Source organism: Candoia aspera, chromosome 5 (genome assembly GCF_035149785.1).
Source record: "Candoia aspera isolate rCanAsp1 chromosome 5, rCanAsp1.hap2, whole genome shotgun sequence".
NCBI classification, from domain to species: domain Eukaryota; kingdom Metazoa; phylum Chordata; class Lepidosauria; order Squamata; family Boidae; genus Candoia; species Candoia aspera.
In genome coordinates, this window is record NC_086157.1 from 35,269,563 (window position 1) to 35,291,509 (window position 21,947).

At 43.1% G+C, this 21,947-nt stretch overlaps 1 protein-coding gene across 1 annotated transcript; it reads left to right on the forward strand.

Moving 5' to 3' along the window:
- The first annotated feature begins 1,799 nt into the window (after positions 1 to 1,799).
- On the forward strand, positions 1,800 to 21,947 carry MFSD9 (major facilitator superfamily domain containing 9). Its single transcript, XM_063304936.1, has 6 exons — positions 1,800 to 2,108; positions 4,412 to 4,499; positions 14,360 to 14,403; positions 16,822 to 16,951; positions 18,326 to 18,535; positions 19,524 to 21,947. Exons 1-6 carry the CDS (start codon positions 1,947 to 1,949, stop codon positions 20,309 to 20,311), a joined length of 1,422 nt encoding a protein of 473 aa, XP_063161006.1. The 5' UTR covers positions 1,800 to 1,946; the 3' UTR covers positions 20,312 to 21,947.

The window sequence follows — 21,947 nt, forward strand, 5'->3', positions numbered from 1 at the left end:
ATATCGATCAGCAACTAAAGTAAAGGGGATTGTAAGACCATTAAATATAATTTCTAAAACAGAAATAGGCAACTTGATGTCCTCCAAATATTGGGGATTACAACTTCAAAATCCCATACCACTGAGCATGCTGTCTGGGGCTGATGAGAGTTGAAATCCAAATATCTGGATGATCTCCAAGCTGACTGTTAGACAAAAGTTACATTACTAAAACACCCACCACAATCAAGAGCATTATAACACCTAATTTAGGTGGATCAGCTAATCACAGAAGAGTGAGCTGGCAAAAGGCAGTGTTGTGATGAGTACACTTGACTTGGATGTAGAAATCCACTCCTGATCCACAGGTATCATCACTGGGTAATCTTTATCCACACATTGGCTGGATTTAGATTATGTCATGGATTATTATGAGCTCAAGTATGAGTATAGAAAAATGAGTAGCCACATTCCTGTATACAGCATACAGCACCCTGCTACTTATAACTCTGGAGAAATTAATTTTAAACTCTTTGGAAAAGATTGCATGTAACAATGTTACTTCTAAAGCTATGTAGAAAATGATTGGTCTAATAGACATATAATTGCACTCAAAAATCTACTGAGAACCACAGCCCAGGTTTAATGCACTAACACCTGCCAGCTAATGGGCCGCTGTATTTGTATCAGTTGCAGCTTCTAAGTGTTCCTCAAAGGCAGCCCCACGTAGAGTACATAGTATCTCAAGTGAATAGTAATGAAGGCATGGATTGCCACTGCAAGATCCTCATGCTCCAGGTAGGGCAGAGTAACAACTACTGTACGTTCTCTGTACAAGGACTAGAACAGTCACATTTCCTGTTTAGTATTGCAAGATTATTTCTCTAAGGTGCCTTATTGGCGGAGGGGGGGCACTGACGCTCCTCCATTAGAGTCTGCTGGTGTCGAGCAACTGGAAAATACCATTTCTGTCCTTATTTGAGTCTTTCTTTCTTTTACCAGATCCTGAAAGCAGAACTTTGAGCTATGCTTTAAAGCAGCAGCATCTCCAACGGAAAGCACAGTGATTTAGGAAACATCTCTGCCATGTACTAATTTTAATTGCCCCTCACCTCTAACAGAATCTTTAAATTCAGAATGATACGAATGGGAAAGTAAGTCACATTATTTGCCTAAACTACTTCTTCCATAGCACATCACTTAGTGCTGTGAATTACACCTTCCAGATCCGGTCCTCCCAAACTACTTCGCAATACAGTAACGATAGCTCCTATAGCAGAGCCTTGCTGTGGTATTTTTGTTTTTCCTTCAGCTACTGGATTACAGTTGAGCCCCCAAAAGCCTGGGACAATTTCACCCCTAAATAGCAACCACAAATCCAGAGGCTGAGGCTTTCTTCAAAGTATGCACCGGAGACTGCTTTAATCCCACGCTCTTCTCAGGTGTTTAAACCCCACTGAACTCAACGGCCCTGGATAGGTACGGACTCCGCCTGTAAACGTGCCTCCCATCCCGCTGCATCTAAATCTCAACACTAACAATTCCACCTGAAGTGCTTCATTCGTTCTGAAAACCTGAATGAGAACCGTGGATTCATTGTCCTCATTCTCCCGCCCTGCCAAACGCCTTGAACAAGCATACAAGAGCCAGACCTTGGCAAATAATCCTTTTATCAGATCCAGCACCCAGAAGACCACAGGGCTGACCGGAAGGGCTTCTCAACTTCCGCCACCCTCCACAACACAACCCTTTGCGCCGTTGATGTTCCTGTTGCGGCTGCGGTTGTTGCAATACAACTCCCCGCCCCGCCCCAGATTCCCCGTCATCTGCGCACGCGGCGAGTCCGGTCTGTGGCTGCCTTTCGCCGCTCCCCTCCTCGGCCGCCCGCCCGCGCGACCGCGAGAGGCGGCGCCGGCTCAGGTCGTGTCCGGCTGCAGCGGGGCCTTTCCCCCTTCGCCCCGCGACGCATGGACAATGGGGGCGCCGGGACCGACCCGCTCGGCCCTCTTCTCGGGGAGGTGGAAAGGCCCCAGGCGGTGGCGGCGTCGTTGTCGTTGTCGTCGTTATTCCAAGGCAGGGCTGCTTGGCCCAACCGGTTCTTGCTGTGCCTGTACGCGGTGGGCTTTCTGGTGAGCTGGCGGCGGTGGCGAGGGTGCGCAACTCCCGCAGCCGCTGAAAGGCTCGGCGGAGGTTGGGCCCGTGGGGTACCAGGACCGGAGCCATCCTCTTCCTTTTACTCGGCCCCTGCCTCGGTTTCTCCTTGCACGGGGCGGCTTTCTCCGCATTCAGCCCTGAAGGTGGCGTCTTCAACTCTGCATGTGCTCAGAGGCAGTCTGCAGCCCTCTAAGGGCAAGTCTTGGCATTGGAAGAAAAGCAAAATTCTAACAGGAACAGAGTTGGTAGACTAATCAAGGATGAGGAGGGAGGGGAGAAGGCTGTCGTTTGACATTTGGAAGTTAGGTCGAATGTTTTCTTTTTCTTCAGAGAAAGCTCGTTCCAGTTTCTTTGCTGACCTATTTTCGTTGTTGAGAACATAGCCTTTCCCATGTTTACGTCTGTCCCTAGGTACCATGGTACCATTTTTAAGTGGTTAATCAGTATGCAAATGTGAGGTACATTTTATGAGAAATGTTGCTGAATCGAGTATTTCCAATCCATCTAATGAGTACAGCATATGATGAATAAGAATACTGTATGACCCGCCCCCCCACCAGCTGTAGTTTCTTCCTTTTCTGATCAGAAAGCATTTTCGTTGACTATTTTTTCATTTAGCCTCATTTTTATACCACCCACTAAGTCAGCTCTGATTAGTTAAATAAAGCCTCCATGTTCAGAGATTTTCCATCTCCAAATACTAATGCCAGCTGATCTGCTGAGAAAGTATACTGTTATTTCAAGTGGTGCTGGTTTAGTTGGACATAAGTGATTTTTCCAACACAGTAAGCTGAATGCATGGCAGAGATAACATCTAATATTATCTTCCATTTTTGCTAATTTCCAAAATTTTCCCAAACCCCAACATTGTATTCTAATACATTTTCCATTATTTTTCTACACTGAAAAAGAGAAATCACAGTTTTTCTCTGTCATACTACCATTTTCAATTCTCAAGTAAGGAAAAAAAAATACTGCATGTGATTATGGAGCTTTGTGTTCATAAAGGAAAAAAAAGTTTTGGCACATATAAAACTTATATTTGGGAAGTAAGAAAAGATTAATTTTACGATATATTGTGGGTAAGACACTGAAGGCTAAATGTGTCACAGACTGAAAATTATGGCAGCCTTTCCAGTCACCCACAGAATATAGAGTAAATCAACAGTAGGGAAATAGAAAGGAATGTGCATGCAATGACCAGGGAATCATCACTCTTGCTGTAACATATTCAGTTCACACTTCTCAGGACCACAATAACCTGCCTTATTCCACATGAAACTCGTTTTGTACTCAAGTAGCATCATTCTGGAGCATTTTAATCAGAAAAAAACCTTTTCTGTTACATACCATGTCTTTCTTTTATCTGGAAATGAGGATAATGAATCTGGGATTCTAGCTTTAAGATGCCTTCTGGTAGTAATCAGTAGTGAATTCCTCAAATCTATGGCTGATTTTTGCATTGTGTCCTTCGTTTTCTTTTAGTTCAAGATCTGCTTTGTAACCTTATCATATGGTTTAGCTTTCACTTAACAGTTTGCAACCTTTCTGGTTGCACCTACCTGCTGTTGGTAGAGTTAAGCTGCTGGGCTAGAAACCCAGAGACTGAGAGTTCTAGTCCCGCCTTAGGCCTGAAAGCCGGCTGGGTGACCTTGGGCCAGTCACTCTCTCTCAGCCCAACTCACCTCACAGGGTGGTGGTTGTGGGGAAAAGAGGAGGAGGAAGAAGGAGTATTAGGTATGTTCACCATCATGAGTTATTTATTAAAAAAAAATGCAGGAAATAGCCAGCCAGCCAGCGGAAATGTACATCATTGCTATGGAAGATAACTGAATGCATAAAGATAACTGAATGCATAGCAGCACAAGCTCTTAAATGCTGATTATGATTATGATTGGTAGGATTAGTGAATGCAGTTTTCAGAAAGGCTCATGGGGGCATATATAATTCTATACTCAACCAACACGTAAGACAAATGCACATTCTGCTAATACAATTTTTGGCAGGCATGGTTGAGAATTGTAGCTAAGCCTGGAAATATTTCTGAAATTGATTTTTTGAAAAAACCTTTGTAAGCAAATGTTTCTGGGACAAATCCTTTCTGCTGATCACCACAGCAGAAAATAAAAGACAAGTTCTTGTCTTTCTACTATGCAGGAATTATTGCTATAGTGATAAAATACAGTTAAAATGCCTGACAATGGGTTGTTGTTAAGAATTGTTAATAAGCTAAGCTTAAGTTATTTTTTTAAAAAAAATCTGTGTTGTCTATTTCCAGGATTTCTTTGGTGTCAGTATGATTGTTCCCTTGTTAAACCATCATGTGAAATCTTTAGGAGTGAGTCCAACAATTGCAGGAGTGTTAGGTGAGCATGTCATCTTTCCTTGTCAAAAACTGGAAGCAAGTCATTTTTCAGCACAAGGCCCTTGATGGAGTAGTAAGTTTATTGTTGTAACTGTTACTGTTATTTTATTGTATTTTATGGCATACTATATGTTATGACCTGTGGTTAGAATAATAAACTTACTTACTTACCCTTGATGGAAACTTTTCTTTATAATGAAAGGCCTTTTAATACAACAGATAATACGGTGTATAATTTAGCAAAAGTTCCCTGTGTATTTCAGAAAGTAAAATCAAAGCTTTCTCATATGATTGTAACAGTTTATCAAGAACTACCTTATGTTTGAAAGTAATATTGTTGTTTATTCGTTTAGTCGCTTCCAACTCTTCATGACTTCATGGACCAGCCCACGCCAGAGCTTCCTGTCGGTCATCAACACCCCCAACTCCCCCAGGGACGAGTCCGTCACTTCTAGAATATCATCCATCCACCTTGCCCTTGGTTGGCCCCTCTTCCTTTTGCCCTCCACTCTCCCTAGCATCAGCATCTTCTCCAGGGTGTCCTGTCTTCTCATTATGTGGCCAAACTATTTCAGTTTGGCCTTTAATATCATTCCCTCAAGTGAGCAGTCTGGCTTTATTTCCTGGAGGATGGACTGGTTTGATCTTCTTGCAGTCCAAGGCACTCAGAATTTTCCTCCAACACCACAGTTCAAAAGCATCTATCTTCCTTCTCTCAGCCTTCCTTATGGTCCAGCTCTTGCAGCCATACGTTACTACGGGGAGCGCCATTGCTTTAACTATGCGGACCTTTGTTGTCAGTGTGATGTCTCTGCTCTTAATTATTTTATTGAGATTTGTCATTACTTTTCTCCCAAGGATTAAGCGTCTTCTGATTTCCTGACTGCAGTCAGCATCTGCAGTAATCTTTGCACCTAGAAATACAAAGTCTTTCACTGCTTCTACATTTTCTCCCTCTATTTGCCAGTTATCAATCAAGCTGGTTGCCATAACCTTGGTTTTTTTGAGGTTTAGCTGCAAGCCAGCTTTTGCACTTTCTTCTTTCACCTTCATCATAAGGCTCCTCAGTTCCTCTTTGCTTTCAGCCATCAAAGTGGTATCATCTGCATATCTGAGATTGTTAATGTTTCTTCCAGCGATTTTAACTCCAGCCTTGGATTCCTCAAGCCCAGCATGTCACATGATGTGTTCTGCGTACAAGTTGAATAGGTAGGGTGAGAGTATACAGCCCTGCCGTACTCCTTTCCCAATCTTAAACCAATCCATTGTTCCGTGGTCTGTTCTTATTGTTGCTACTTGGTCGTTATACAGATTCTTCAGGAGGCGTACAAGATGACTTGGTATCCCCCTACCACTAAGAACTTGCCACAATTTGTTATGGTCCACACAGTCAAAGGCTTTAGAATAGTCAATAAAACAGAAATCGATGTTTTTTTGAAACTCCCTGGCTTTTTCCATTATCCAGTGGATATTGGCAATTTGGTCCCTAGGTCCTCTGCCTTTTCTAAACCCAGCTTGTACATCTGGCAGTTCTCGCTCCATGAATTGCTGAAGTCTACCTTGCAGGATCTTGAGCATTACCTTACTGACATGTGAAATGAGTGCCACTGTTCGATAGTTTGAACATTCTTTAGTGTTTCCCTTTTTTGGTATGGGGATGTAAGTTGATTTTTTTCCAATCTGATGGCCATTCTTGTGTTTTCCAAATTTGCTGGCATATAGCATGCGTTACCTTGACAGCATCATCTTGCAAGATTTTGAACAGTTCAGCTGGGACGCCATCATCTCCTGCTGCCTTGTTATTAGCAATGCTGCTTAAGGCCCATTCAACTTCACTCTTCAGGATGACTGGCTCTAGCTCCCTGACCACACCGTCAAAGCTATCCTCGATATTGTTATCCTTCCTATACAGGTCTTCTGTATATTCTTGCCACCTTTTCTTGATCTCTTCTTCTTCTGTTAGGTCCTTGCCATCTTTGTTTCTGATCATACCCATTTTTGCCTGGAATTTACCTCCAATGTTTCTAATTTTCTGTAAGAGGTCTCTTGTCCTTCCTATTCTATTGTCTTCTTCCACTTCCGCACATTGCTTGTTTAAAAATAATTCCTTTTCTCTTCTGGCTAACCTCTGGAATTTTGCATTTAATTGGGCATATCTCCCCCTATCACTGTTGCCTTTTGCTTTCCTTCTTTCTTGGGCTACTTCTAGTGTCTCAGCAGACAGCCATTTTGCCTTCTTGGTTTTCTCTTTCTTTGGGATGTATTTTGTTGCCACCTCCTGAACAATGTTGCAAACTTCTGTCCAGAATTCTTCTGGGACCCTATCTACTAAGTCCAGTCCCTTAAATCTATTCTTCACCTCCACTGCATATTCCTTAGGAATATTAGTGAGCTCATATCTAGCGGATCTGTGGGTCTTCCCTAATCTCTTTAGTCTGATCCTAAATTGTGCAAGAAGATGTTTGTGATCTGAACTATAATCAGCTCCAGGTCTTGTTTTTACTGACTGTATAGATGTCCACCACCTTTGGCTGCAAAGGATGTAGTCAGTCTGATTTTGTCCATCTGGTGAAGTCCATGTATAAAGTCGTCTCTTAGGTTGTTGGAAGAGAGTGTTTGTTATGCAGAGTGAGTGTCATGTGCGCCGTTTCAATGTATTTGATGCATCGTAACGTTTCGCATGTCATTAATTGGATGCGTGTTTCATTTGTCTAGGGAGGATGGGAACGATTATATTTTGGCTTTGCTTTGGAATGTGTTTGTGTTATCTACTGCGCTCAAGGTTACTTTCCCAGGCTAGCAACTCTGACGATTGCTAGCACCTGTGCCGGGCGGGGCTGTTACGAGGGAGGCGGGATACGTTTGAAGCAAGGGTTTAAGTTTGTATTTGGCGCGCTTTTGCTCATTCTCAGCTTTCTCTGTATTTGCTTTTAGTACTCTAATAAATCAGATCTCATTTAGCATCCTCTTGTGAGTCTGAGTATTTGGGGCTAGGGCAATCATTACATAAAGCTGAGAATCTCAGTTCCTAACTCCGCTGGCCCCTGTCCAAGGAAGACAAGCGTCTAACTTGTGAGGGAGAGAGCCCGCGATGACCGAACCCGAAATCGTGATGATGGAGGAAGGGGAACCGGACTCGACCGTGAGGCCGTCCGGCCGACCGTCCCAAGGAGGGGAGCTGTCCGCCATCAGAGAGGAGGCGAGCTCCGGGTCGGAGAGCGAAGCCGGGGGGCTGAAAACGGCCCCGGAGACCACCGTGAATTCTCCGGGTGAGCTGCTCACCTGGGATGAGACCCGAGGAGATGCCACAGCAGCGGGGGGCCCATCCTGGAGGCAGAGATACCCCTTATCCCCCAACGTGGTGCAGGTGCAGCCAACGGAGGGCTCACCCACTCCGGATCGAATCAGAGTGCTGGAGTCGAAAATGGATTCGTTGGAGGCTATTCTGAAACAGCTGAGCTTGGATGTAACCTCGATGCGAGAGCTCCGGGAAGAATCCAGCCAGAGGCATTCAACCCCTTCCTCCCAGGGGCTGACCCCGGAACGGCGACGGGTGGTGCGGAGGCGCGAAGGGGACCAGTCGGTCCAGATGGAAATCGCAGCATCGCCCGGGCGATCGCCCCGGGGCCCCGTGCCGCTCCGAGTCAGGGAAGCACCAGCCGCAGCAGCACCGGTGGTGGGGCGCAGCCCGGCGGGAGGCGGCATGCGAGACTTCCCTGTCAAGTTTGATGGGGACCCGACCAAACTCTCGTTCTTCCTGACGAATGCGAAAGCTTATATGGAGGAATGGGGGGCGGTTTTCCAATCGGAGAAGGCAAGAATCATCACCATTGCCACCAAACTGAAGGGGAGGGCGGCAGACTGGTATGTCCAGATGTGCCAGTCGGAAGCGCCTGAACTGGAAAATCTCGAGGAGTTCCTCTGGGCGTTGAAGCAACACTTCGAGGACCCCTTAGCAAAGGAGAGAGCAAAGCGAGCCCTGAAGGAACTCAAGCAGGGGTCCCGATCAGTGGCCGATTATGCTTTGGAGTTTAAAGCGCTAGCTGGGAAGGTGGATGACTGGTCCCAAGCAACCATTATCGAGCTCTTCAAAGATGGCTTGAATACCGAGGTGCTGCGCTGGTCCCTGGGGAGGGACGACCCATACACGCTGTATGAGTGGATCCTGCTAGCAGGAAGGGCTGAACATGCCCAAGAGGTCTTTGCCCAGCGGAAGACCGCCAAGTCGGGGCGGGAGATGAAGCCCAGCCGCACATCGACCACCGGGGGAAAACCGGGACAGCGACCCTGGGACAAGGAGCGTGAGAAGCGGTACGCCAAAGGATTGTGCCTGAGATGTGGTAAGGAGGGGCATCGAGTGGCAGCATGCCCGAAGGCAAAGGTGGAGGAACGGCCCGGAAAACCGCCGGCGAAGTCCCCTGCGTTGCCGAGGAAACAGAAAGCTGCGGTGGCTGAGACCGAGGGAGACGATGTGATGTTCTACGAAATTGAAGGGGAGACCGAAATCCCGCAACCGGCGGGAAACGCCAGCCACCTGCTCTAAAGGGCGCCGCTGGGCAGGTGGTAGAGGACGGGCGCGAGCCTCCAGCGGTGAGTGGCACTTACCGCATACTCATGGTGAAATTGAAATTGGGTTCCCAAGTCAAGACGGTGGAAGTATGGGCCATGATTGATTCGGGGTGTTCCCGGTGTCTGATGCACCCCGACGTGGTGGCGGCTTTGGAGCTCCCCACTTTTCCCCTACAAAGACCCATCGCATTTACTCAATTGGATGGGTCCATGGCAGGGGGCAAACCAGTCACCCATTTTACAGGGCGAGTAGCCTTGCAACTGGGTAGTCACCAGGAAGGGTTGTCTTTTGTCGTGGCTCCCGTAGGGGGCCCATTGGTGGTGTTGGGGGTACCATGGTTGGTGCAGCAAAACCCCCAAATAAACTGGGTCTACCGGACCATCACATTTAGGGATGGGTTTTATCAAGCGGCAGAGGGGAAGGGTGCCCCAGAGGAGATGGTGGGGGTTGCGGCAGCTGCGACTCCGCCTTACCCGGCCTCTCCTCTGGAGGGCTTGCCGGCCGAGTACAGGATGTTTGCTGATGTATTCGGTGAAAAGGAAGCTGACCAGTTGCCCCCCCATCGAAAGACGGACTGTGCCATAGAACTGCTGCCCAACACTCAATTGCCTAAACCAAAAATTTATTCCATGACGCAAAAGGAACTGACTCTGTTGAGGGAATTTGTGGACAAAAATTTGGCGCGCGGATTCATTGAGCCGGCGAATTCACCCGTGGGGGCGCCGGTTCTTTTCCGCCCAAAAAAGGATGGGACATTGAGACTTTGTACATTTCCGCGGATTAAATGCCGTCTCAATTTCCAACAAATATCCCTTGCCATTGATAAAGGACATGTTGTCACATCTGGCCAAAGGCAAGATCTTCTCTAAACTGGATTTAAGAGAAGCCTACTATCGTGTACGAATCAAGGAGGGTGATGAGTGGAAAACTGCATTCAATTGCCCGTTGGGAGCCTTCCAGTATAAGGTGTTGCCGTTTGGGTTGGCTGGGGCCCCTGGGGTATTTATGCAATTAATCAATGAAGTTTTGCATGAACATCTGTTTAAAGGTGTACTGGTGTATTTGGATGATGTATTGATTTATACGGAAACCATGAAAGAGCATGTAGCTCTGGTAAAGAAAGTCTTGTGTAAACTCAGATCTGCTGAATTGTATGCAAAGCTATCCAAATGTGCCTTTCATCAGACCCAAATTGACTACTTGGGGTATAGGATTTCTGATAAAGGTATAGAAATGGACCCTGGCAAGGTGCAGGCTATCATGGACTGGGAGAGTCCCCGTACCCGCAAGCAACTTCAAAGTTTCTTGGGGTTCAGCAACTACTACAGATTATTCATAAGGGGGTTCGCTGAGATTGCCTTGCCCCTAACGGACCTGCTTCGAACAAAAGGGGTGGGAGATACTAGGCGAGTCAAGAATCCCGGAGCGTTGTTGAGGTGGACGCCTGCTTGTCAAACGGCGTTTGAGCGGCTGAAAGCAGCTTTCGTCAAAGAGCCCATTTTACAACACCCTGATCCCTCAAAGCCTTTTGTTGTACAGGCAGATGCCTCCGATTATTCTATTGGCGCATTGTTGATGCAAAAAGACGAGGCAGGATGCCTCAAGCCCTGTGCTTATCTATCCCGCAAGTTCTCTGAAACTGAGAGGCGTTGGCATGTTTGGGAAAAGGAGGCATTTGCAGTGAAAGCTGCATTGGAAGCTTGGCGGCATCTGTTGGAAGGGGCTAATCACCCCTTTGAGGTATGGACTGATCATAAAAACTTGGAGGCACTTAGTACCCCTCGAAAACTGAGCCCTAAACAGGTTCGTTGGGCTCAATTTTTCAATCGATTCAATTTTCAGTTCAAATTTATTCCAGGGAAAAAGAACTTCTTGGCTGATGCCTTGTCAAGGCAACCTCAAGACTCTGGGGCGGCGCCAGATGTGGTAAGCACCCTATGGTCGGCGCCCCAATTGGGCATGCAAGCTGTGACGCGAAGCCAAACGCGCGCGCAACAACCGCCCACCACAAGCGCTGCTCAGCCAAGCTCTTTGTCAATTCCCTCCCAATTGCAACAAAAGTTTTTAAAAGAATTAAAAACGGATACTTGGTTGCTTGCGAATAAAGACAATGTTACTTTTGACAGAGGCTTCGCTTGGAAGTCCGACCGCCTCTACGTTCCTGAAAGCCTCCGAAAAGACGTGTTAACACGTTCACACGATGACAAACTCGCAGGTCACTTCGGGTTTGTAAAAACCTTGCACCTCGTTCGGAGGCAATTCTGGTGGCCCACATTACGTAAAGATGTCAAAGACTACATTGCTTCCTGCACTGTTTGTGCAATGTCCAAGCGCAAGGTGGGCAAGCCCCAGGGGCTGTTGCAGCCGGTAGCAGCCCCCTCTTCTCCTTGGGAAGAAATCTCCATGGATTTTATTGTAGAGCTACCACCCAGCCAACGCAAAACGGTCATTTGGGTGGTCAAAGATTATTTCTCCAAACAAGCCCACTTTATCCCCTGCGTGTCCATTCCGTCAGCGCGTCAATTAGCCCGCCTATTCCTTGTACACGTGTACAGGCTACACGGATGTCCCTCCCGCTTGATTTCGGACAGAGGTACACAATTTACCTCGCAGTTTTGGCGGGCATTTCTCAAGCTGTTAGGCACGAAGCAAGCCCTCTCCACGGCTTGGCATCCTCAAACGGACGGGGCCACTGAGGCGGTTAACTCCACTCTAGAGCAGTACCTGCGAGCTTTTGTGAATTATCAGCAGGACAATTGGGTAGACCTTCTACCATTTGCTGAAGTAGCTTACAACAATGCAGTGCATCAAAGCACTGGGCAGACCCCGTTTCGGGTAGCTCAGGGTAAAGACTTTGTCCCTATCACTGATCTCCCACAACCTCCTGCAGGTGCAGTCACTACAGATGATTGGTCAACACAACTGGCTGACTCTTGGCCAATGATTCAAAATGCATTGGCTGATGCTCAAGCGGATTATAAATTGTATGCTGATCGGAAGCGGGCCCCCCAACCTGCATTCCAAGTTGGGGACTCAGTGTACCTTTCTACCAAGTTTATCAAGTCATCACAACCTTCAAAGAAACTTGCGCCTAAGTTTGTGGGTCCTTTCCCTATTATCGCTCAGATTAACCCTGTGACTTTTAAACTTGATTTGCCTCATAACCTGAAACGCTTACACCCTGTTTTTCATTGCAGCTTACTCAAACCGACTATTCCTTCTGATCGCTGGCATCGGCAACCTCCACCTCCCACCCCCATCATGATTGATGGTCAGCAACACTTTGAAGTTAAAGAAATTTTGGACTCTAGACGCCTTCGCAATACTTTGCAATATTTAGTTCGTTGGAAGCATTTCCCTCATCCTGAGTGGGTCGCTGCACCAGATGTAGCTTCCCCGGTTCTAGTGGCCCGTTTCCACTCCGCTTATCCCTCGAAACCAGGTCCCTAGGGGTATTTTAGGAGGGCGGTATGTCATGTGCGCCGTTTCAATGTATTTGATGCATCGTAACGTTTCGCATGTCATTAATTGGATGCGTGTTTCATTTGTCTAGGGAGGATGGGAACGATTATATTTTGGCTTTGCTTTGGAATGTGTTTGTGTTATCTACTGCGCTCAAGGTTACTTTCCCAGGCTAGCAACTCTGACGATTGCTAGCACCTGTGCCGGGCGGGGCTGTTACGAGGGAGGCGGGATACGTTTGAAGCAAGGGTTTAAGTTTGTATTTGGCGCGCTTTTGCTCATTCTCAGCTTTCTCTGTATTTGCTTTTAGTACTCTAATAAATCAGATCTCATTTAGCATCCTCTTGTGAGTCTGAGTATTTGGGGCTAGGGCAATCATTACAGAGTTGTCTTGGCAAAATTCTATCAGCCTATGTCCTGCTTTGTTTTGTTCTCCCAGGCCATGCTTACCTGTAATTCCAGGTGTCATTTGACTGCCCACCTTAGCATTCCAGTCTCCCGTGATGAAAATAACATCTCTTGTAGGTGTGTTGTCCAGTAGGTGCTGCAGATCCTCATAGAACTGCTCTACTTCAGCTTCTTCAGCATCTCTGGTTGGGCGTATATTTGGATCACTGTGATGTTAGATGGCTTGACCTGAATTCGAATTGAGATCATTCTATCGTTTTTTGGATTGTATCCAAGCACTGCTTTCGCCACTTTACTATTAATTATGAAGGCTACTCCATTTCTTCTGTGGTCCTCTTGTCCACAGTAGTAGATCTGGTGGTCATTTGATGTGAAGTGGCCCATTCCAGTCCATTTCAGTTCACTGACACCCAAAATGTCTATCTTTAATCTTGACATCTCACCAATAACCACATCCAATTTGCCCTGGCTCATAGATCTTACATTCCAGATTCCAATGGTGTGTTGATCCTTAGAACATCGGATTCGCCGTTCACCACCAGCACCGTCGTCCGCTAGCCGTCCTTTCGGCTTTGAGCTAGCTGCGTCATCACATCTGGGGCTAGTTGAACTCATCCTCTGTTCCTCCCCAGTAGCATTTTGACCATCTTCTGACCTGGGGGTCTCATCTTCTGATGGTATACCGACATATCTCTGGTTGTACTGATCCATTTAGTTTTCATGGCAAGAATACTGGGGTGGGTTGGCATTATCTTCCCCAGGGATCGCATTTAGTCTGACCTCTCTGTCATGACCTTCCCGTCTTGGGTGGCCCTTCACGGTTTAGCTCATGGCATCATTGAGGTGCTCAAGCTCCAGCACCACGACAAGGTAATGATCCTTATTATAATCAGGTTTTCAGGGAAGACATACGCTTGGGCAATTGACTTTGTTGGGGAGGCACTTAGAAATTAAATCATTTGAAAGTTTGATATCCATTGATACTTATTGTAGGACAGAGTGGTTTTCCCCAGTTTTAGTGGCTAGATTAGTTGTTATCTTCCTTCAGCAGAGCCAGTACAATCCCAGTGTCTCATCCAAATAAAAACAGTTCATGAAGTTCATAAATTGCAGGCGTCCACAATAGTAGACCCCTCTCAGTCTGGACCAGTGGTTTAGCCTCTTTTCTGCCATTAAAATATAAACATGGCAATGGATGTTGGTGCATATTCTGATTTTTCTCAGCAAATTATGTATCCTGCCACTTCTTCCTCTCACATGAAATTATTAAATAATTTGTTCCCAAAGGTTTAGTTTTAAAGAATGTATCCAGCCAAAGAATATTACCAGTAATGTCAAGAATAATTTGCTTTTTTCCTACTGAAAATCTATTGCAGAATGATGATAATTGGTATTTTTTATTTTACTTTTTTTTCTTTTAGGTTCTTTATATGGAATACTCCAACTCTTTTCCAGCACCATAGTGGTAAGTTTATATTCTTAATTCATAAATAACTGATCTTTTTTTAAAGGTTTGGAATAGTGTGATGCAGTAAACAGAATGTTGTGTTTAAAATACATTATTGTTTGAAATTGTCACTGTAGTAAACAGGGTTTGTCTCTCAAATGAACCTGTCTGTTAAGAATATTCATGTAACTTTATTTTGGTTAAATATATTTTATAGCTTTGAAACTGAAAGCGATGACAGAAAATATGACACATAAAAACCAGGTGAACTCAAGCCAAATTCCTGTATTGCCATTGCAATTCCTGTATTGCCATTGCCATTTGCCATTGTTGGACAAATTATCCCTATATGTGTTTGAACTTACCTTACTTTCTTAAATAATTTGCTATGGATCCTGGGACTAAGTAGGAAGCCATCTGTTCTATAGCTGTTCTGCTGACACTTTTGCAGGTGGTAGCACTTGGCCAAGCTTGTATGACCTTAAACACCAAATAACAACTGGGCCTGCTTAGTACTTGGAAAAGAGACCAACAGAGAATACCAGAGCTGGAAACCTGGAAGATATAAAATATCTTATATAAAGATGTCTAAATTTTGAAATTATAAAAATAAAATGCCAAACTACTTCTGTGATGTTGTCAAGAAAACTATAGGGAGCTACAGTATCCATGAAATCACAAGGAGTTTAGGCAATTCAAGGAAACTTTATTTTTAATTGAATAATATTCCTAATTCCTGCACGTTTGTCACAGCCCTTCTATAAGCTAATACTTTGCTTTAAAAAAAACACATTTCCTTCACTCCAGTACAAACATCTGTATAAGCAAAAATTGTTCATCTGTACAGCACAATCTAACCTATTATAACCGCAACCATATTTAGCTGCTTCTGTAGCTTTAAATGCTACTGACAAGATTTTTTCTGTCATTTGCTGCAATGCTTTCTCCTCTTTAGGTATGTATTCTTTTATACTTAATTAGTGCAGTTAATGAATCCCACAAAATGGTTGCATTATTCAAATTCGCAGTATTCAAAGTGATACTTCTGTGGGAAAAAAGCATAACTGGTTCTAGTCCAATTAAATTTTTTAAATATAATTATTTATATGTTTATTAATAAAAATGTATAACAGTAAAAGAGGATAAACCCATATCCAAATCGTACCTGCTGTCTCCTGTATTCTGCTGTAATTCTTCAAAATGAGCCTCTTTTTTTAACTTTCCTTCCTTTTCTCCATTTTACACAAATGGCAATTAGCATATAAAACCCCAGTGGCAACTGTGCATGGGCTAGCCTCAACCACACTTACTGAATTTTGGCTCACATTAAATGCAACTTGGTATCAATTTATAAACCATGCTAAATCTAATCCAGATCACTGGAGTGATCTGCAATAGGCGTATGCCATTTCACCTAAAATCGAAAGTGTATAAATGATGGTCTGCCCAGTAGCACTTATGGCGCTGAGTGCTGGCCAACCACCAAAAATGGTGAGTGCCCTTTACATGCCATGGAGATGCTTATGCTCTGTTGGTCATTAGGTGTTTCCCTTCTTGACCACATCAGCAGTGATACAGTCCAGCAGGAGATGGACATTTCACCAATAACAGAAAATGCAGGAAAAACGCCTACAGTGGTATGGCCACGTTCTACTAGCAGCACCCCACACCGTAGCCTGCACCGCCTACCACTTTAACATTGATGGCAAACACCCACATGGAAGACCAAAGCAAAGGTGGCAGGACCCAGTTAACAAGGACATGAAAATCATCCAGTTGGATCTGGTTGCTGCATTTGATAGCAAAGAGTGGACCCTGCACCTGTGGGATAATGCTAGGGAGGAGGAGGAGGAGACTAAATTCAATTTTGCACTATTCGAACTCTCACTAATTGTGACCTACCTGTAATTTACATTGTTAAACAACAAGTTATTTGCTCTGTGGAGCCAGTGTGGTATAATGGCTAAGGTGTTGGGCAGACCTGTGTACAACTTCCAGCATGAAAACTCATTCAGTGATTTTGGACCAGTCATTTCTCTCAGCCCAACCTACCTCACAGGGTTGATGTTTGGGAAATAAAATGAAGAGAAATCCACAGGTCCCAAGGAAGAGAAGAGAAAAAGAAATCTGCCTTGAGCTTTTTGAAGAAAAGCAGGATATTAATTTAACAAATAAATATAATGTTAGTAAACCTGTTAGAAAAAGGTAATTTACAAATGATAGCTATTTCATATTTAGATGTAAATTATTGCTATTACATCTGGGAAAAGATACACTAGTTGGATCCAGAATTAGACTCGGGGGAATTTAAATTAATCATGATGAGCTTGTTTTATTGATTTCACTGAATCTTTTACCTATATCTAAATCTGAATGCAATCTTTACATGTTTAATAAACAGTTATGTGATCTCAAAACATTTGTTGTCTTATCCAGGGATCTTGGAGTGATCTAGTTGGAAGACCCCATTGCCTACTTGTATGCATTCTCTTCAGTGCATTAGGTTATTTTGTGCTTAGTATGTCCACCAATGTATTTTTATTTGCACTTGCTCGAACTTTTGTGGGTAAGTTTCTACTTCTCTGTTCATATCCAAGTTCAGTTTTTTAGTCAATAAAGGACTCATAGATCAGATCGTCATTTTAATTCGGAGAAACTGTAATTGTGAATTGATTGATTGATTGTGTGCTATCAAGTCAGTGTCAGCTCTTAGCAACCACATAGATTGCTATGATGGGGCAGATCATCATGGAGAAAATCTGACGTGGTCTTTCAGGTCTTCAGGCCTGCACCCATCACTGGGGTAACTGAGTCCATCTACCTTGCTGCTAGTCATACTTCTTAAGTTATTAAATTAAACTTTATTGTATTATAAGATGCAAGTAATGCACTATTTGGGTATAGTGGTATTTATACATTAAATATGTAAATTAAATAAATAGTAAATATCAAATTGATGTCGCACTTTATGACTGCAATGCTTAGCGATGGGAATTCCAGACCCAATTCCAGTCCCCTTGTAAGTTGAGGACTACCTGTATTAATTTTTACTTCTATTTGGGGATAAAGTTTTTACTTACAAACTTACTTGTTGCTTGGGAGACCTCTTTTAACTTTGGAATAATTGTAAATCCAAACGTGTTTAGAAAGTGAGGTTGACAAACTCAGTATTCTTGAAGGCTCCACTGTAGTTGAGAGCTTGATGTCTTCCCTTGTCTCCCAGCGTTCAGACATGTGGGTCGACTGTTGTCCTGCAATCTCCTCTCAAGGAGCAGCCATCTAGAACACAAGTGGGCAATCTCTAATCCTCTCCTTATCCGGAGAGGTTCTGTTAGACCAGGCTCATCACTGGTCCTTTGGTCTTTGTCAACGAGGTCATCTCCTCTCCTCTAAGGACATCTTAGTTCAGCATTGCCTCACTCAGAACTCCAGGAATAAGATTATTTGTGACTGGTACTATAACCTCTTTTAGCATCAGATATGTAGTCATCATCTACACCTACTTATTGCTTGCTAGATAAGTAGGATAATGCTATTTGCTCATGTCTTGCTTGTGGATGGTTAACAGGATACAAGATTAGCTAGATCTTTCCACTACTGATCTTTTATGTTATTTAATTGGAGGTGAAAGAGAACATGTTCACCATCAGAGAATAAAATTATGGAGTAATTCATTGTAAATTGATGCCATAGTTTTAATTTTTTTTTTCATAAAAAATAAATTTTAGAATTTTACAGAATTTTATAATTCTGAAAAAAAAATACTTGGCCATTCTTTGGTTTACAGTTGACAAATATTTGACTGCATTTTTAAATAACATTGTTTTGCTACTCTATTCATTTTTATTTAGTGTACTTACTTTCTAATAGGAGTTCAGAGGTTTGGGTCATGTAACTATTCAAATTTTGCTTCTCTACTTACCTTTCTTCATAATTTTAGGTATTTTCAAACATACACATTCCGTTTCCAAAGTACTCATTTCTGACTTGGTTCCTAAGGAGGCACGTCTCTTAGTAATTGGACATTTCAATGCAATTTCAAATTTCGGTTTCATTTTGGGGCCAGTTGTTGGAGGCTATCTTACAGAACAAGAGAATGGCTTTTACCTGACTGCGTTCATCTGTGGTTCCATCTTTGTCTTGAATGCTGGTATGTGATTTGATTTACGCTGATATTATGTACTGGAAATACCAGTTGGGCCAGGACTATTTTTCTGGAAACACAAAGCAGCACCTGTTGTATAATGGTTTGTGGGAATGACCCTGGGAGACAGGGTGAAGAGACACAGCCAAGGGAACAGTCAGACAAGAGGCAGCTGAGTCTGCAAAAAGGAATGTGGGGATGACACACGTCTCAGAAGGACCCTCCCTGGTTTCTTGGGCTGTAAAGGCGAAGGGGGAGAGATGTGCTTTCAGACTTACAAGATGCTGTTAATGTAACCTTACAATAAAATAGAATTAGCTCTTCTGGCTGTATTTCCTATCTGGTCTACCTTGCAGGGCTGACACCAATCTTGCAAGTCTGAGAGTACCAATAATAAAAAACTTTATGAAGAACAGGTCTTGCATTTTGCATAGATTCTGCTGTTTTTATTTATAGCACATAATTGGGATTTGATCAATAGTCCATATACTGTACAGTTTTTAAATCCTAGGAAAGAGCAGAATATATTCAAATCACACCTAAAAAAGTGGTTTGCTCATGCATTGCTTAGATATTGGACAAAGGTTTGCTGTGTTGTGGGATCTGTTTCTGGTTTGTTTTTTATCTCACTTCTTCTCCTAATTTGCCTTGGTCCTTTATATTGTTTTATAAATGTTGACTCTTGTTTGAGCAATTGCAATAACCTACCGATTATATACCCCCTCCCTTGAATTGTATAAAATAAAGGCAGGATATTAATCAGATAAATAAATAAGGTAAAATGCTGCATTTATGCTTCCGTGCATGGAAACCATTTGGCTGTCTTGAGAGAAGAACTTAGTTCAAAGCCATGCCACTGCCTTAATTGCTTTTTAACTGTTGGCAGTACACAACACGCAACCATATAAAATGGCTGTGCAATAATCATTAGATTATTTAAGAAAACATGTAATACAGGGTCAGGGTGTAACTCCTTGCTCAAATTCCTTTGCAGCTCTTTTTTGGCTGCTGTTACGGTGTGGAAAAAGGATGCATAGCAGGGAATGGACCATTATTAACAAAGCCAGAAACGTTATTTCAGAAGAAGTAAAGCACAGCCTTCAGACCACAACTTCATCTCACGAAGCCATGCCGTCCAGTCGTCGTGGGATCTCGTGCGTTCAAGTTATGTCTGTGCTGAAGAGGCTCAGCCATGTTGCAGATTCTAATCTGTGGGGTGTTTTTCTGGTTCGGCTCCTGATGTCGGTTGCAGTTATGCTGTATCATAGCAATTTTGTCTTGGCCCTTGAAGAACGGTTTGGAATTAAGCCCAAATTAACTGGCTGCCTAATTAGCTATAGCAGCACACTTGGAGTAGCTGCTGGCTTTCTGCTTGGACCTATCACTAAGTGTTATAGGCACAATACTTACACTATGTTACTACACTCTACTCTTCTTACCTGCCTGTCCATGTTTCTGTATTCTGTTGCAGAAAGCCTTTGGGCAGTCGTCTTGTCTTGTACATGTTTAGCATTTTCAACCACTGTAGGGCGTACATGTATTACAGAACTTGAACTAACCCTGGGTGGGGATCAGGCCAGTGGTATGCTCATTGGTGTTGGTCAGTCTGTTTCAGCTGTGGGCCACATAATTTCCCCTCTTCTCTCAGGTGTTGTGCAGGAATATAGTCCATGTGGCCCACCAGTTCTTGGAAGCCTGTTGGGGCTTTCAGCAGTTCTCATCATGGTCTTCAATAAACCACGATATTCTGTTAGGGGGACTATGAAATTTAAAAGTATGTAATGACTTATTTGCAGAGCTTTTCTAAAAAAAAAAAAAGCCAAAAATCCCCCAAAGGAATGTCTTCTAATATAGGGAAAAGAGAAAATTATAAAACAGAGCAATAACATTTTAAATCAAATTGAAATCCTTTAAACAGAAAGAGAGGGCCATGTTTCCAGCTTCTTGTCTACATGGAAATTGGACCAGGGTTTTTTGATGGTGCAGAAGCACACCATATTTCAAGCCTTAATTAAATGTTGCTTTGTACATCAGTGGAGAAAATGGGAGAAGACCTGCCATCCCAGCAGGTACTCTGTCCCACTGAATAAAGGCTTTGAAGAGAGTTTAATTTGCTTAATGGCAATTTGGTTGTTGAGTTCAATCCCCAAAGGAATGACCTAGTATTAAAAAATAGCATTCATTTCTCAATAAGAAACAGGTTTTGTTCAGATTCTTCTAAAATGAGTATTGAAACTGAAAAAAAATTTCTGTAATTCAGTTGGCAAGATTTCACCAAGTGAACTGAGCTCTTTTTAAAATTATATACATAGGTAGTCCCAGGTCTGTTTGCATTCAGCCTTTCTCTTTTTCATATCAAAGATCAGCTGCTTCAAATGAAACAATTGTTGAATCCAGTCCCTCAGAATTTGAATATAGGCTGCTATTTATTTAAACTGACATTAGCAAAGCCTTGCAAAAGTGCTCACTGCTGAACACAACTTAACTTCATGTTAGAACCTTCAATATAAATACTAATATACATTTCTTTGCAGCTGGTAGGTTGAAGTAATACAACTCTGCATTAGTATTTGCAAGGGGGGGAAAGTAGGGTTCTGCAAAAGGAAATGTTACACTTGCTAAAGAATTGATTTCACATTCAAACATTTATTAACAGTATTTGTAGATCTCTCCAATCTAGCTGATTTAAAGAGAAAAAGAAAGGAAATATGTGTTACAGTCTTTTCCCTTGAAATTCTGATTATTTCTATCAGCCTTATTCTTAGAACAGCATTTCTCAATCTTGGCAATGTTAAGATGTTGACTGGGGCATTCTGGGAGTTAAAGTCCACACATCGTAAAGTTGCCAAAGTTGGGAAACACTGTCTTAATAGCAATTTTAAGTAAAGAAGTGGTGAGGGTATGAAATAGTTTTTACACTTTATAAAACAACCTGCCCTGCAAGAGAAAGACATGGATATTTGCTCTTAATGTAATAATAGATCCTCTCTTCCAGTTCAGGGTTACTAGGTTAGGGGACTAACAGGCATATTCTGTTCTTATTCAAGTTTACTTAGAAGTAAACCTTAGAAAGTTCAGTAAGATTAATTCCCAAGAAACTACATCCACTGTCAAAGTTAAATAGAACATATGTTTGCTCACAACCCAAATAGTGTTCAAGCAAACTTTCTTCTAAACTTGCAACCCAAAGATCTTGATTTGGTTATTTAACATTATGTAGCAAAATAAGAATTTGGGAAATACTTAACATACCTGTGGAGTACTTGGAGCAAAGAAAGCCAGTAAGAAGCTGGGCTCAGAGATTCTGTTCTGTTGTGCATCTATTTGAAATGATTTTGAATTACTTTCTACAAAGGTTTCATTTTAAAATTGCACTACAATATTGGTAATGGAAAATAAAAGAAAAAAAGTAAACCTA